Here is an 18,254-nt window from a genome sequence, read left to right on the forward strand (position 1 = left end):
CGTCAATAGCGCCGCCATATTTGTACAGGGCTCCCAGGACAAGTGTCATTCAACCTCACTAGTCAAGACAGTATTACTACAGGAAGATGCGGTACTTTAGTGCTGTCTAAGCACTAACAAAGAAAACAAAGGCAGAACATTTCATAGGGAAGATTTAGTTTTTTACATTTTTGTATGTTATGAACTTTTGTGCTAAACTAGTAACGTTTATTAGAGAGAAGTAAGAGAAGTAATGATAATAATACTGCATTTACCATAAGGCGAAGGAGCACCAACTCGCACTAAACACTCGGCTTATGCTAGTTTTGTTGAATAAAATCAGCAAACAATGCAAAAGAAATATGACAACGAGATGCTGCGCTGCCAGAAACTTGTATTATTGTCGGCTAAGTGTAGTCGTTTATAACAGGGATACATTCACAAACAAATCGCTCCCTCCGTCACTATGAGAAGTGAAAGCAGGAGAGGAGGTGTGTTTTAAGACACGTATTAGATCAAATTCAACAGGGAGGTGAATAGTACATTTCTATACACACAAACACAAGCTTTTTGTCAGGAATGACCGTGCGATCACTGATCCATCAATGTAGAAAAGTGATGTAAAATTCTAATTTTCGTGATTAAAAAAAAAATTTGCATACTGACCTCCGGGAAATCATAGATATATGCATATATATATATATATATATATATATATATATATATATATATATATATATATATATATATATATATATATATATATATATAAATAAATAATCTGGCTTTAGATGGCCACAATCCTCCACTGCAGCTTGGTCCCGCATTCATTTCAAAGGAGCGCTACTCTGTACTAAAATGGCGGCTCTATTGACACATTCCTTCCAATAGACAACAACAGAGCAGGCGACATCTACTGTATATAGCTATGATTTGTAACTAATATTGTACTTCGGTTGCACTACATGTTCTTAAAGGGTCAGTTCACCGAAAATCATCATTTACTCAACCTTCAGTTCAAAACTCAAGCCATTTTATCTGTTGATTGCAAAATAAGTCCGTTTGAAAAATGTTGGAAACCGGCAACCATAGACCTCCATAGTGTTTTTGTCTCCTTCTATGCAAGTCAATGGTAAGTAGACAGCGAGTGAAGTTTCATTTTTAGCTGAACTATAATCTCTATAAGCCTGAAAGCAGGCTGTAAGCTCTGTATAAGGCGGTGGTTCTCAATTCCAGTCCCTGGGCCACCCCTGCCCTGCACATTTTGTGTGTCTTCCTTATTTAACACACTTGATTCAGATCATCAGCATGTGAACTGAGAGATCCATGAACTGATTCTTGTGTGTCAAGTAAGAGAGACGTGCAGAATGTGCAGGGATGAGCATCTGAGGACCAGAATCCAGAACCGCTGGTATAAGGTAATGCGTAGTTGCATTGAATGACATAACCAATCAGAATCCTTCAAATTGTTAAAGGGAAAAGTAGCCTGAAATATGCGTGAAATTAATGTGAAGTTATCCAAATCATAACACTAAACTTGAAATCGGCACTGGTAGTGCTGTCGCGTCACTGCAAGAAGGTCGCTAGTTCGAGCCTCGGCTGGGTCAGTTGGCGTTTCTGTGTGGAGTTTGCATGTTCTCCCTGCATTCGCGTGGGTTTCCTGCTCCAGTTTCTCCGGTCCAAAGACATGCGGTACAGGTGAATTGGGTAGGCTAAATTGTCCGTAGTGAATGAGTGTGTGTGTGGATGTTTCCCAGAGATGGGTTGCGGCTGAAAGGGCATCATTCATTCATTTTCTTGTCGGCTTAGTCCCTTTATTAATCCGGGGTCGCCACAGCGGAATGACCTATCCAGCAAGTTTTTACGCAGCGGATGCCCTTCCAGCTACAACCCATCTCTGGGAAACATCCACACACATATTCACACACACACTCATACACTACGAACAATTTAGCCTACCTAATTCACCTGTACCACATGTCTTTGGACTGTGGGGGAAACCAGAGCACCCGGAGGAAACCCACACGAAGGCAGGGAGAACATGCAAACTCCACACAGAAACGCCAACTGAGCCGAGGTTCAAACCAGCAACCTTCTTGCTGTGAGGCGACAGCACTACCTACTGCGCCACTGCCTCGCCCTGAAAGGGTATCTGCTGCGTAAAAACGTGCTGGAAAAATTGGTGGTTCATTCCACCGTGGCGACCCTGGATTAATGAGGGGACTAAGCCAAAAAGAAAATGAATGAATGAATAAACTTGATCTCATGTTAATAGTAGCCCGCAGATGAACAGGCAAATAAACAGGAAGAACAATTCAGACATGAAGGAATTCTCACTTCAATTGAGCGATACAAAACAAAACAGAACACTCCTTAAAACGAACCTTGTCTGTCACAAACCAGAATGAATGAAGGTGAGATTTGGCAGGACATCAAAAACTAAATCAAATCAAAACACTGAGCAGAGGGAGATGACAGATGAGAACATGTGCTTCCTCAGTATCAACCCGGAGCTCCTCAATGTAGACTAATCTGCTGTCGCCTCTTTCTACTGTTTGTCATGGGTGGGGAGGCTGCTGTAAATATGTTTCTGGAACTCAGAGATATGACTAAACCAAGTTCAGTGGTGCACCAAAAAATATTTCGTAGTAGCTGTAACTTAGGCCCAATCTCAATTCTACCCCTTATCCCTTCCCTTCCCTTTTGTGTGTTCTCGTGAAGGGGTAGGGCTGTCCCAATTATAGTTAATTTGAAAGTGTAGGGCTAAGGGGAAGGGGTGAATAGCCCTTCGAATGGAGATTTTTTAGGACCACACTCAAAAACAAGAGGTAAGAAAATTTCCCAGAATACACCAGCCACAACGGCAGGATAGCTCCACCCGGAAGTAAGAAGATCAACAAATTAGTATTTTTTTGTCATTATTACGAATTATTTATTCATTCATTCATTTTCTTGTCGGCTTAGTCCCTTTATTAATCTGGAATCGCCACAGCGGAATGAACCACCAACCTATCCAGCTCATTTTTACACAGCGGATGCCCTTCCAGCTACAACCCATCTCTGGGAAACATCCACACACACTCATACACTACGGACAATTTAGCCTACCCAATTCACCTGTACTGCATGTCTTTGGTTTGTGGTGGAAACCGGAGCACTCGTAAGAAACCCACGCGAATGCAGGGAGAACATGCAAACTCCACACAGAATGGCCAACTGAGCCGAGGATCGAACCAGCAACCCAGCGACCTTCTTGCTGTGAGGCGACAGCACTACCTACTGCGCCACTGCCTCGCCAATTACGAATTTTTACAACAAACAAACACGTTTGCATGTTCTCTCTGTATTTGCGTCGGTTTCCTCCAGGTGCTTCTGTTTCCCCAACAAGACATGCTGTATAGGTGAATTGGGTAGGCTAAATTGTCAGTAGTGTGTGTGTGGGAATGAGTGTGTATGGATGTTTCCGAGTGATGGGTTGCAGCTGGAAGGGTCTCCGCTGCGTAAAACATGTTAAATAAGTTGGTGGTTCATTCCGCTGTGGCGACCCTGGATTAATAAAGGGACTAAGCTGAAAAGAAAATGGATAAATAATCCTGGCCTAAGATGGTTTGCTCACTTCAATATCTTATTTATTAGGGCAAAGTTGACCTTTCAACAAACAATCAGATACAGTGAAAGCATGAAAAGACTCACCAGTAGAAACACTTTGCTGTCTGGTTTGACCTTATGCTTCTCCATGTATTTGATGAGACTGCTGTTGGCATATCTGAAAAACACAACAGAAACGTCACTATATGATACGTTTCTGCACGCTCGGTCATCAAAACTATGGCTGCATCTGAAACCGCATACTTGCGTACTATATAGTACGCTAAAATCAGTATGCGAGCCGAGTAGTACGTCCGAATTCATAGAATTCGAAAAACAGTATGCGAAAAGTACCCGAATGACTTACTACTTCCGGCGAGATTCTGGAGTGCGCATCCCATGCATGCTGCGCTATCCCATGATGCCCCGCGAGCGAATTCATGAATGGGAGTAAAGCGACGCAAATTACGCAGGTATGTCACGTGACTATGTCAAAATGGCGGATGTAGTAAGTCCGAAATCCATTCATACTTTTTTACAAAAATGATACTGTATAGAACGTATTTTTCTAACGGCCGAGTAGTACGATTAAATTCAAATGGAGTACATACTCAGGGCCGGAGCAAGCTGAACTGCTGCTCCAGGCAAAGGACGGTCACGCTGCCCTCAACCCTAAAGTGAAAGTCGCCCTCTCTATTCTGCCACCCTAGACGCGGATATAACTGAGGGCGCGGGTGGTGAGGGTAGTGTCGCGGACATCGCCCTCTCTATTCTGTCGTCCTAGACGCGCTCACTATTCTGCCTTTCTAGACGCGGATATAACTGAGGGCGCGGGTGGTGAGGGTAGTGACGCGGACATCGCCCTCTCTATTCTGCCGTCCTAGACGCGCTCACTATTCTGCCGTCCTAGACGCGGATATAACTGAGGGCGCGGGTGGTGAGGGTAGTGACGCGGACATCGCCCTCTCTATTCTGCCGTCCTAGACGCGCTCACTATTCTGCCGTCCCAGACGCAGATATAACTAAGGGCGCGAGAGGTGAGGGTAGTGTCAGGGACGCCGCCCTCTCTATTCTGCCACCCTAGGCAGCCGCCTAGGTCGCCTCTATGGACGCGCCGGCCCTGTACCTACTGAGTAGTAGGCTGTTTCGGACACAGCCTATGAGTGTCGCCTTAAACCTGTGATGTAAAGTTACAACCTACAAAAACTCAGACTCCTGTAGTTGAGTAGTTTTTCTCAGGAATTGTAATTCACTAAGTAGTGTACTTTTACTTACCCTTGAATACATTTTTAGCAGTGTTGGGCAATAACACGTTACTAGTAATGCGCTACTATAATGCATTACGGTTACGCATTACTTTTGACAGTAACTAATACAACGCATTACTTTTTAAATATATTAACTCTGTTATCCTTACAATATAATGCTTTTGTCCGTTACTGGGTAGGTTAATTAATTTTGGCTGCAGTCTAGCTGACATGCAATCTTCCTGTTTACAGGAACTCATTGTGTGATTGGTGGATGCCAACCAACCACTTTAAAGAAGCACCAAGTGTGCGTGCGAGAAACCAGAAGCCTCATGTACAAAGACTTGCGTTGAAATAATACTAAACATCGCATACGGACAAAGCTGTAAACGTGCGTACACAGTAAAAAATTCAGATGTATGAAACACTGCGTACGCCGAATCCCACACATATTCTCTTTGTACATTTTTGTACAATTAACGTTAAACTGAGCGCACGTGCACGAGCGCAAAACCCTCCCGGCCTCCAACCCTATATAAATATGGTAATGACTCCACTTTGGCAAAACCAAACGAAAAAGCAATGACAACCCTGCTGAAAAAAACAGCTTAAACCAGCCTAGGCTGGTTGGCTGGATTTAGCTGGTCGACCAGGCTGGTTTTAGAGAGGTTTTGGCCACTTCCAGGCTGGTTTCCAGCCATTTCCAGCCTGGTCTTAGCTGGCTGGAAAATGACCAGCTAAATCCAGCTAAAACCAGCTTGAGCAGTCTGGTTTAAGCTGGATATAGCTGGTTTTGACTGGCTTCCAGCCTGGCTAGGTTGGTCAAGCTGGTTTTAGCTGGTCATCTTCCAGCCTGACCAGCTAAGACCAGACTGGAAATGGCTGGAAACCAGCCTGGAAATGGCCAAAACCCCTCTAAAACCAGGCTGGTCGACCAGCTAAAACCAGCCAACCAGCGTAGACTGGTTTAAGCTGTTTTTTTTCAGTAGGGAAAAGCCAGCAAGAAGAGAAACTTCACAGAATGTGAATTGGAGGTGCTTTTATCGGAGGTAGATCACAGAAAAGCAGTGTTATTTGCAAGTTTGTCCTCCGGAATTAATAACAAAAGAAAAAAATAGAGTGGGAGAGTTTAGCTGACGCGGTTAACGCAGTGGAGACTGAACATTGCACGGTGAGTGAATTATAAAAAAGAAGTCAGCTGTTTTCATTCAGCACAGAATCACAACGCCGCTTTGCTGTATATTCAATAAGACTGATTTACTTCAACAAATGTGATTAGACTTGGAAATACATAAACTTAATAAAGTTTTGGCTGATGAAAGAAACGGTGTTAGTATGGAAGAAAACACTGCACTTACGTGGTTCTTCTGAAATCTTTCTGTAAGGTAGGATACTCTGGCATTTTTCTGATATCTTCCCAGTCTTTATCTATAGGAAAAAGGAATCAACTTTACATAACAGTGCACAGTGATGACGTTCTGATGCTCGGTTTGAACTGCAGCAGATCGTCTTGCCCATGCCAACATGTTTAAATGCATTGAGTTGCTGCCATGTGATTGGCTGATTAGAAATTTGCGTTAACGAGCAGTTGGACAGGTGCACCTAATAAAGTGTATATATCAGTTCGAGAAAGGTTTGTTTGCCTGCCCTGCTGAAAAATCCAGCTTAAACCAGCCTAGGCTGGTTGGCTGGTTTTAGCTGGTTGACCAGCCTGGTTTTAGAGGGGTTTTGGCCATTTCCAGGCTGCTTTCCAACTATTTCCAGCCTGGTCTTAGCTGGTCAGGCTGGAAAATGACCAGCTAAAGCCAGCTTGACCAGCCTGGTTTACGCTAGATATAGCTGGTTTTGGCTGGGCTCCCAGCCTGGCTAGGCTGGTCAAGCTGGTTTTAGCTGGTCATCCCCCAGCCTGTCCAGCTAAGACCAGGCTGCAATGAAAAAAGTGTTGCATGCAGAACTGTTGCAAACAATTTGTTTGTGTTGAATTTAAACAAACAAATTAAGTTTAGTACAACTTAATGTTCAACTTAATTTGTTTGTTTAAATTCAGCCCAAATAAATTGTTTACAACCTCTTAATGTAAAGAAATTGAGTAAATCCAAGGAATCATCTTCGAATAATTTTTTTCAGTGTGGAAATGGCTGGAAACCAGCCTGGAAATGGCCAAAACCCCTCTAAAACCAGGCTGGTCGACCAGCTAAAACCAGCCAACCATCCTAGGCTGGTTTAAGCTGGATTTTTCAGTAGGGTGGTCATTGCAGGGTTTGAAAGTCACTCTATTATTATCATTTTCTTGTAATTTTGCTATTATAATGGCTACAAATAAACTATTATTTTATATAATCTGCCAAAAGGGTAAACAAAATAATGTTGGTTTCGCTTTGAAAGTCATTGGTTGATAATTTTGACATATTATTCCTTAAAACAAGACATTATTTTGTACTTGTCTAGAAAAAGCTTCTTGCTTTAAGAATTTTGAGATATTTAGACTAGAAACAAGACATAAACTTTAAGTAAGAATTATATTTTGCAGTGTACCTGCTGGGAAGCCCATGACGCTGAATATGCGATCTAACTGGTCGTGATGGAAAGGATTGCTGGTCTTTATGTCCTCTTGTCGACAATGGAAGATTGGCTCTGACGTCAGCAGCTCCGCAAAGATACAGCCTATTGCCCAAATATCTACAAACACAGTCAAACAATGTTAAGTGCAGATAACAAAGGGTAGATTGGCCATGAGCAGGGCCAGACGGAATCTGCGGATGTGTTTTTGCTATTTCTGCAGAGAAATTTGGTAAAAATTTGTGGATTTCTGCTGAATTATTTTGGGAGTATCATAACTAAAACCTTAATATATGAAATAAAAAAAATTATACCTTTTTAACTTTTATTTAATGTTCAAAATGCAAATTAGATTTAGCTTTTTTGGTAAATAAAGCAAGTCTCTTAAATAATATCTCTTCTAAAAGCCGGAAATAATACTTACTGCATTGTGCATAAATCAGATGCCCTAACCCTAACATTTTCATATTAGTCAATAATGTTACTGAAATTAATTTAAAAACTGAATAAATTTAGATTTACACACATTTACTCAAGTAAATAAACAGAATTAATGATGGGCTAAAAATCTGCGGAAAATCTGCGGAATTCTACGCAAGCAGATTCCGTGTGGGCCTAGCCATGAGTAAAGTCGACGCACAGCTCACCGATTGCTTTGGTGTAGTGTCTCGCCCCGAGGAGCAGTTCAGGCGCCCGGTACCAGAAGGTGACGACCACTGGGTCCAGATCAGCCAGAGGCTTCAGCGGAGAGTTGAAGAGTCGAGCAAAACCCATATCAGCTACGACACACAAGCACAGACACACGTGAATAAACCATATAATAAACCATTCAGTCTGCAGATCACTCCAGCCTCAGCTGAGCTGTGCTCTTTTACTCTACACTGCAAAGAAGACTTTTCTCATGTAGATGTCTAGATCAGATATCTCTTAAAGGGCCAGTAAACACCCCTGTTTCAGCAGGGTGTTTTCACACCTCTAGTTTGAAAAAAGTCAGGAAAGTGAGTGTGTCACTTTTTTATCCCTGCTAAAAAATCCAGCTTAAACCAGCCTAGGCTGGTTGGCTGGTTTTAGCTGGTTGACCAGCCTGGTTTTAGAGGGGTTTTGGCCATTTCCAGGCTGGTTTCCAGCCATTTCCAGCCTGGTCTTAGCTTGGCAGGATGGGAGATGACCAGCTAAAACCAGCTTGACCAGCCTAGCCAGGCTGGGAGCCCAGCCAAAACCAGCTATGTTGGGAACGTTGGGTTATATGTTGGGGTATAATATAACTGTTTTAAAAGAGTAGTGAAAATGAAGTGTAATCACTAGGGATGTAACAATATTGTAAATACCGTCATACCGCAATAGTAATTTTTTTCAATATTACCGTAGGCGCATGACTCAATAAAACTATATTTCTGAGAAAAGTTTGCTCAGGCGAATGAAGCGAACGGGAGGTAGCGGGAACTACAATTCCCATCAGCCCAGGCGTGGCCATCATCACAGCACACTTGTTAGATTGAAGCAACCATTGACTTGTACAGCAAAGAGACCTCTATCTCACTCATGGTTTGTCCTCTCAAGTGGTGGAAAGACAATGCACAACGTTACCCACTGCTGTCAACCTTGGCTAAATCATATCTCTCTGTCCCAGAAACCTCAGTCCCAAATGAGAGGGTTTTTTCTATTGCAGGGGACATTGTAAATGCCCAGAGATCCCAGCTTTTACCAGATTATAGTTATATGATAATTTTCCTTAAAAAACCCATCTCTATCTAAGTGAGTGAGTGATTAAATGTTGAATGTGATGAGTTTTCAACAATACTACATTGAAACTATTTTTTTTATATGGTTTTATAGTTTTTTGTTATTAAAATTGAAAAATTGAAGTTCCTGTTTCGAAACTTTCAGATAGATGGTTAATTTGTATGTCATTGATATGTTCAGTGCTAAGGTAAATAAACCCTTTTAGCACTTTTTTCGAGTCTTTTTATTAGTTTGTTTTTACTGTAAATTTTTCAATAAATACCGTACCGTGCCATTCATACCGAGGTATTATCGTACCATTAAATTCTAATACCGTTACATCCCTAGTAATCACTGTGACAGAAATGAGCTAAAGCAGCACATTTTGTTACAAACACTCCAGACACAATTAATAGTGAAAAGTCAAAGTGAAACATTATTTTTTAAAGCTTCATATAAGGTAAAATCGTGGGCCGTGTTTCGTCCTATAACCAGGCAGAGACTACAGGACTCAAGAAGACCACTTCAGGCCAGCAGTGCTCGAGGCAGCATGTACGATTAATAATTCATGCTTTCTCACTAAGAAATGCACATCTTGAGTTGAATGTAGCAGTATGTTGAGCTTAAAGGGCTAGTTCACCCTAAAATAAACATTTGCTTACTTACTTTCCCTCAATTGCTTCCAAAACTATGTTTCTTTCCTACTATGGAAGTCAGTGGTTACTGGTTTCACCTTTTTCTGTGTTCAACATGGGCGGCACGGTGGCACAGCACTGTCGCCTCACAGCAAGAAGGTCACTGGTTCAAGCCTCGGCTGGGTTAGTTGGCGTTTCTGTGTGGAGTCTGCATGGAGTTTGTGTGGAGTTTGCATGCTCTCCTCGTGTTGGCGTGGGTTTCCTCTGGGTGCTCCAGTTTCCACCACAAGTCCAAAGACTTGAATTGGGTAAGCTAAATTGTCCGTAGTGAATGAGTGTGTATTGGCATTTCCCAGGGATGGGTTGCAACTGGAAGGGCTGTGTAAAACATATGCTGGAAAAGTTGGCGGTTCATCCTGCTGTGGTGACCCCAGATTAATCAAGGGACTAAGCCGAAAAGAAAATGAATGGATGAATGTGTTCAACAGAACAAAACAGCCCAAAATGGTTTGGATCAAGTCAAGGCGTGAGAAAATGATGGCAGAAACTTTCGCTTTTTTGGGATGAACCAGTCCTTTTAAGTTGCACTAGCAAGAAAACGTTTATACCCAATCTTGAGCCCTGGATTAAAAGATTAGTTTCGCTGCTTAAGTGATGAAACAGCAGTGGTCACGTTGAGTCAAACTAACGCTGAAAGACACACAGTAACCAAACACAATAACACATTCCACATGGTGGTAAAAATAGTGCCCTGAACACTCATCGCCCAGAATAGAGTCTTATGTAAAACAATGGCTTCACATTTACCCAGTCTGACCCTGATGACCGCCGCCTAAGCACTCTAAAGCCTAGTTCACACTACATTGCTGCATCCCAATTCGCATGCTATCCATCCTTAATTCTTCATTTTCTTTTCGGCTTAGTCCCTTTATTAATCTGGGGTCGCCACAGTGGAATGAACCGCCAACTTATCCAGCATATGTTTTACACAGCGGATGCCCTTCCATCACTGGTGATCATCCATACACCCTAATTCACACTCATACACTATGGACAATTTAGCCTACCCAATTCACTATAGCGCATGTCTTTGGACTGTGAGGTAAACCAGAGCACCAGGAGGTAACCCATGTGAACACGGGGAGAACATGCAAACTCCACACAGAAAACCTTCTTGCCGTGAGGCGATCGTGCTACCCACTGCGCAACCGTGAGTCCCCCATCCTAAATAGGATTTGAAAATAGAATTAGTTTGTTCCAACCGGTAGCATGCAGAAAAGTGTAGAACCGTTCGCCAATATCGCCCACAATACATTGTGCTTTGGAAGTGAATTCAATTAGAACAACAAACTTGGGGGAAAAGTGTAAACAAACTACAAACATGGTGGACATGCAAGACCAACCGTCAAGTAGAGAGAAGATGTTCGAATGACTATTACTTAATATCTAGACAACTGGAAGATATTTAAATCACATTTCCTGAGTTATAAACCATCTGCAGCAATAATATGAAGTTTTATAAAGACGTGTTTGGACTTCTGAATGCATTACACAAACACCTGCAAAGATCTCTCTGCATGAAAGAATCACAAATGGCAGATTAACACAGATCTGAAAAGACGAATGACCAATCTACGTCACACATGACGTCACACAGGTTCCCGGAGTCAAAAAGAGACCGGTTGCAATAGCAAACATGTCGTGTTGTGCTGTAGGATGTGTTGGAATATCTAGGCAATTCTATGTGTGTTCAATAAGAAAAGGTCTGGAGAGTGTTTTCTTCAATGCCAAAAATATTAGTAATTTATTAGATACAGATGAATAATTCAATGACAGAGCTCTGGGTTATGGTACCCCCATGCAATACAAGAATTACATTCAAAAGGTTCACAACTAACTTACTTTTCCTGACTCCAGCATATATACACAACTGATATTAACAGGTGGAGTGTTGGTTTAACGTCACTGATCAGTCATTCTGCAGTCCCTTGGCTCTTTGTAACCCCTAGACATACTTCCTCTTTTTGCAACCCTTCTTTGCATACCAGAACTGAACAATTACATGCATCTTTAATATATTTCACAACTTCTACAAAGATCATGCTCCTTGTGACTTGTCCAGACAGCAGTCTGGACCAAACCTAAATTTATTCTTATTCTGCTTTTTCCACTAGTCAGCAGTTCTTCTAAAAAGTATGCAGCACAGTAAAAAAGACGAAGTGTGTCTGGTCAAGATGTGTTATAATACAATAGAAAAGATTGATTAATCTGTTGTTAGCCTAAACATATTTCTAATAAAAAATAAAGACACAAAAGTAATAAAAATAAATTCCTTTTTTCCTACAGATGACAAATTTGAAAAGTCCACAAATAGAAAACCTAACTTTTACTGTACACCACACTGCTTTAATGCAAACTGCACACGTCTTTGGCTAAAAGGGAGCTGAATGAAGTGACGACCTATTTAAAAATGCTGGACTCTGCAGTTTTCATGTCATATCAGGTAAGTTCACGCTATGCTGAATCATACTCATTACTCATTTTACTCATTCAGCAATAATTTCAGCAAAAACAGTCACATATGGTGAATTAAACTGCGGACACTGAAAGCTAAGAATGAAACGTGAAAGTGTAAGTTATGAAGGTAAACTTGGTTTTATATACACACATTCATTCAGTGACAACTTGTGACACACTCCCTATATTGTTTACCACGGCACTTTGAATATTTGGTCTGAAATAACCAGCAAGTGTGACTTCATTAACATCATTAACACTGGATATTTTGTTTATTATTAACATTGTTTATAAGCCGGCAGCTAGTTCTTTGCAACTCTCACATGGTTGCCCATTGAAGCAAGGCAGGGCTGTGCCCGGTCAGTACCTGGATGGGAAACCACATGGGAAAGCTGGGTTGCTGCTGGAAGTGGTGTTAGTGAGGCCAGCAGGGGGCGCCCAACCTGCGGTCTATGTGGGTCCTAACGCCCCAGTATAGTGACGGGGACTCTATACTGCTCAGTGAGCGCCGTCTTTCGCATGAGACATTAAACCGAGGTCCTGACTCTCTGTGGTCGTTAAAAATCCCAGGATGTCCTTCGAAATAAGAGTACGGGTTTAACTCCGGCATCCTGCCCAAATTTGCCCACTGGCCTCAGTCCATCATAGCCCGCTAACCCTCCCCATATCATTGTTGGCTTCATCACTCTGTCTCCACCAATCAGCTGGTGTGTGGTGTGCGATCTGACGCAAAATGGCTGCCGTTGCGTCATCCAGGTGGATGCTGCACACTGGTGGTGGATAAGAAGATTCCCCCCTATGTGTAAAGTGCATTGAGTGCCCAGATAAGTGCTATATAAATGTAAGTAGTAGTTATTTGACTGTGAACAATGTTGTACTTTGATAGTCATTGGCTGCTAATATGATTTCTCTAGTTAGAGTTTGCAAATAATACTTTTATGACAATATATTATTAAGGAGAAAGTCTGAATTTGCGAATATAAAACCAACTTTTCCTCTATGTGTAGGTTCACATATCCTGCCGTACAGTTGCAGTTCGCTGTCAGAATGCAGTTTGCTTGTTGATGATTACCCAGGCCTTGTACAGCTCCGTCTTTCCTTGTCTTTGGCTAGACAGAACCTCGGTTTTTAGCACTACATAGTTTTGAATCTGCCAATCATGGAGCATTATTTCTTGCACATGACCACACAGAACACTGTTGGCATCCAAAGACTTGTAGGGCTTTAACTTCTCTCTTGTTAAAACACCTGGAGTTTCAATGAGATTGTATATTTGGGGCTGGATGCTTGGCTATTTTTGTCAGGGTTCTGCCACTCTGATCTTGTATATTCTTGTTTTGGTGGCAGATCTCGGACACTACTCGTGTCTGGTCCTGTTTCTGTCTCTGTGTGCGCGCGCGCCGTCGTGGGTGTACGCAGAGTGGGCGCGCTCCTGCTTGACGCGGCCGCGCGCGCGCTCTGCGTCCCTCAGACGCGTGCGCTCTTGTACTCGTGTTTGTGTTTTCGTCTGTCAGCAGCATGGTGTTTTATTGTCTTGTTGGTTTCGGTTTTGGTCGGCGCTGGGATGAAGCATGCATGCTGCATGTGTGACCGCACGGTGAGTGTTTTCATTCATCGTGTGCTCGTGTCTTGCGTCTTTTGTCAAAGCACGTGGCTCGGTGTTTACATTGTGGTCACGTGCTTTTGTCGTGTGCTTCAGTGTTGTGTTATGTGAGCGCATGGCTTGTATTGTCTCTCTGTGTCATGCGCTCTCCCGTCTATTGTCTTGTCCCACCCACCTTGTTACCTTGTTTGTAATTATTATTTTCACCTGTCCGCCTGTCTGTTTATTGGTTTGTCTTTCCTATTTATTCTCCTAGTGTGCTCTGTTCTGTGCTGGTCCGTTATTGATTGTTCCCTTCCCTGTTGCTGATTTCCATTCTACAACAGCGGTTTAAAGTATTGTCTTGAAAAGTTCCAGATCTTGTCTTGTTGAGTGTGTAATATAATGTTGTGTTTTTCCCCACATGGGGAGATTTGAGTTTTGTTTTTGTTTTATTTTTTCATTAAATTCTTCATTCCCTGCATTTGGGTCCTCGCCTCCTCTTCACCACCCCCATACCGTGACAATTTTGTCCTATCCAGTATCCATTGGGAGAATGCTATCGCAAATAGACCTGTCAGATGAACGCCGCTCACTCTGTTAATTTTGCCAAATCACTGTGCTTATCACTGGGTGGCGAGCTGTTCTAATACACTGAAAGCACTATGTAAATAATATATATATAATATGTAATCAATATAACTTATCTCTAAGACAACAACAAACTCTGTACCGCATCGGATGTCATTCCCTCGCTGTACAGTAAATGCTAGCGCTCCTGTTTTTTTCTGCAACCCCGCGCATCCTGAATGTTTACAAACATGGTCATTTGTCCATATCTCCTATAAGGGAGGTAATTAAATATGACAGAAATGTGGATGATGTGTCGAGATGATTTACAGGGGATGTAACCAAGCAATTAGAAAGTAGTTAGTCCCAAAGTTTGCACACTCCTCTGTCACACACTCAAAACAAATGTATTTTTATAATACGTCATATGTATGCGAATTGGGAAGCAGCACATGACTTTAAACATTGACAGATCAGACTACATGACTGCTTCTCAATTCCAAGAACACAGAGAATATTCTTGTCGAGTTACCTCAGGAGACCGTGGGAACAGAGAACGCGTCCTGTGAGAAATGAGATGCTGCGTTCATCCTGGTCACATGACCTTCACGCAATTTAATTGGGAATTATTTAAGCATTACAGCATTCATACAGCGATTTATTGTCTTCTTTTGGTTTTTCAGTAGATATACCACGCACAAATGTCCTACCAAGATATTAGAACAATATAAATAAAACAGATTTGACTTTGAAATTCAGCAAATAAACACCTTTAATGTGTTTATGGCTTTATTGGGATTCTCATGTGATTGTTTACTACCACCGTATCATTTGGGGCAACTCCTGAGACAATCAAGTTATCTCTGAACTTATATATAATTTGGTATATAAGCAGCTGTGCTTTCCACCTCCTTCATTTTGCCGCATTGACTTCTGGGATTTCTAATGCAAGTACAGTGCTCAAGTCTGCATTAGTGTAACAAGGGATGTGACGCTGACAACAGGGGTGCGGATCCAAATGCAGGATTATTGGCGAGGTCAGGGAAGCAGTGGTCAATACAGGGGCAAACAGGCAATCCAGAGTCGTAGTCAAAAAGACAGGCAGCAAACAGGATTAAACAAACAAACGAGGAACAAAAACACGGCAAAGCAACACAAAGGAAATGGTTGTAATGTTGCTTTACAGTAAACAAGACTCAGCAACAACTCTGTGTAAGTGTGCTGTATTTAAATTGCAGTAATCAGTGCAAAAGCAGCTTCAGCTGTGAGTGTCTAATCAGGGCTGGCGCGTCCGCACAGGCGACCTAGGCAGCTGCCTGGGGCGGCAGAAAAGAGAGGGCGGGATTCACGACCCTCCCTCCTCCATCCTAACTTTTATCCGCGACAACCCCCCACATGCAGCAATCCAATGTAGAAAGAATGAGTTTTTACCAATTTTGACTCGTCCTCGCTCTGGACCTTCCCCCATTACCAGGATATTGGCAGGTTTCTGAAAGAGAAAAAGGACAATAGATCATGATTATCATACCTGCTTCTCTCAGACTGTCGTGTGATGTTGCAGTCTATTTAGGCGTGTGCGAGATGATGATTTTTGGCCATTTTGAAGAAATGTAGCATGATAGTACCAGCAGATGTCCTCAGTGTGCTGCATTTCAAACACATCTGACCAGTGAATCCAGCTCCTGTAATTCAATTCAATTCAGCTTTATTTGTATAGCGCTTTTACAATGTACATTGTGTCAAAGCAGCTTCACATAAATGGTCATAGTAAATTGGAACAGTGTAGTTCAGTACTTAGTGTTTAAGTTCAGTTCAGTGTGGTTTAATAATCACTACTGAGGGTCTAAACACTGAAGAGCAAATCCATCGATGCGTAGCTCTACCGATCTCAAACCATGCAAGCTAGTGGCGACAGCGGAGAGGGGAAAAAAACTTCACCAATTGGCGATAGTGAAGTTAAAAACCTTGAGAGAAACCAGACTCCGTTGGGAATGACCATTTTAATTTATCCGCTGGCCAAACGTCTCGTGCAGAGCTGCGGTCTTAGCAGTAATCTATCCAATCCATATAGTGGATAAAACATCACGTTTTAGCATAGCAATAGCGGTCAATGTAGTGTCGTGGAATAAAAACAACAAAAACTAATTTAAAGGGGGTAACACAAAGACAACAAAACTAGGATGCCTGAGGTACTTTCATTTTACTTTAATTTGCTAGCTTGCTTTGCAATTATTATTTTTATTTTATGTATTTTTTTATCATTACCATTTGGTATAACCAATTGTCTTCATTCATTCATTTTTTCATTTTGTTTTCATTCATTTTTCAAGAGGGAGTTTTAACTTCAAACACTTCACAAAAACTGCCTTCTTTCATCTCTGCAATATTGCACGGATTAGACCATTTCTCTCACGACCTGTTGCTGAGAGGCTTATCCATGCCTTTATTACATCACGTCTTGATTTTTGTAATTCACTTTATTGGGGGTTTACCAACAAGTTCTCTCAGAAGATTACAGCATATTGAAAATTCTGCTGCACGGGTTCTGACACACACATCATCACGCCACCATATTACTCCTGTACTACAACAAGTACACTGGCTTCCTATTAAATCACGGACTGATTTTAAGACCTTGATTTTAACCTTCAAAGCAGTGCATGGACTAGCACCTGGTTACATCTTTGGCCTGGTGACTCTCGCTACCCCAGACCACAGACTTCGTTCGACATCGGGACTTACCCTGTATCAGCCACTCTGTAAACTCAAGACCATGGGTGGAAGGGGTTTCTCATACAGTGTGCCTAAGCTGTGTAATTCCTTACCCATCAGCATTATAAATGCTGCCTCTCTGAACAGTTTTAAGAAACTTCTTAAGACTCGTGTTTTAGCATTGCTTTTAACTTAAGATGATCAATTTGTTAACTTATTATTCTATCTTATGGTTCATATTATTTTTGGTTAAATGCATCTTTGTATTGTTGTGCTGTTTTGCTTGCCTTGTATTGTTAGTATTTTGCCTTGCAGCGCTTTGAGTTTAAGAAAAGCGCATTACAAATAAAATGTGTTATTATTATTATTATTATTTCCGGCTTAGTCCCTTTATTAATCAGGGGTCGCCACAGTGGAATGAACTGCCAACTTATCCAGTATATGTTTTATGCAGCGGATGCCCTTCCAGCTGCAACCCATCACTGGAAAACATCCATACACACACATACACTATAGACAATTTAGCCTATAGCACATGTCTTTAGACTGTGGGGGAAACCGGACCACTCGGAGGAAACCCACACGAATACAGGGAGAACAAGCAAACTCCACACAGAAACACCAACTGACCCAGCAGGGGCTCGAACCAGCGACCTTCTTGCTGTAAGGCAATTGTGCAACCCACTGCGCCACCGTGCAGCCTTCAAGGTGTTCATTATCTTTAAATAATCTTTAAATCGCTGAAAGTGAAGACTACAGAAATGGAAACCCTACAAGATTTACATATAAACACAGATGTTATTGTGTCTAAAGTGGACGTTAAGAGTGAAGAGAAAAGGGGTTGTTCACCCTAAAATTTAATCCTGTCAACATTTGCTCACTCTGATGACGTCCCTAATCAGTATTAATTTCTATAATCTTGTGTGTGGACCACTGACGTCTTGAGAGTGAGTAAATAATGACAGGATTTGCATGTTTGGGTTTCTGAATATGCCTTTAATATTGATAAATCAACAAAACATTTATTTGTAGGGATGTAACGGTATTGTAAATACTGCAATAGTAATTTTTTTCAATATTACCGTAGGCGCATGACTCAATAAAACTATATTTCTGAGAAAAGTTTGCTCAGGCGAATGAAGC

At 41.8% G+C, this 18,254-nt stretch overlaps 1 protein-coding gene across 7 annotated transcripts in view; it reads right to left on the reverse strand.

The window, feature by feature from the left end:
- The window catches only part of cdk19 (cyclin dependent kinase 19), an 80,996-nt gene that overhangs the window by 23,457 nt on the left and 39,285 nt on the right, over window positions 1–18,254 (reverse strand). For all 7 annotated transcript variants that reach the window (XR_012396315.1, XR_012396313.1, XR_012396314.1 and 4 more), the window contains exons 5-9: window positions 15,831–15,888; window positions 8,021–8,152; window positions 7,350–7,493; window positions 6,173–6,242; window positions 3,673–3,745 (exon numbers count right to left, since the gene is read on the reverse strand). Coding sequence is in view for 2 of the 7 variants with exons in the window: in XM_001923318.9 (XP_001923353.4) it covers window positions 3,673–3,745; window positions 6,173–6,242; window positions 7,350–7,493; window positions 8,021–8,152; window positions 15,831–15,888 (477 nt within the window). In the remaining 5 variants the exon portion in view is untranslated. The remainder of the gene's footprint in view (window positions 1–3,672; window positions 3,746–6,172; window positions 6,243–7,349; window positions 7,494–8,020; window positions 8,153–15,830; window positions 15,889–18,254) is intronic.

Source organism: Danio rerio, chromosome 20 (assembly GCF_049306965.1).
Source record: "Danio rerio strain Tuebingen ecotype United States chromosome 20, GRCz12tu, whole genome shotgun sequence".
Taxonomy (NCBI): Eukaryota; Metazoa; Chordata; class Actinopteri; order Cypriniformes; family Danionidae; genus Danio; species Danio rerio.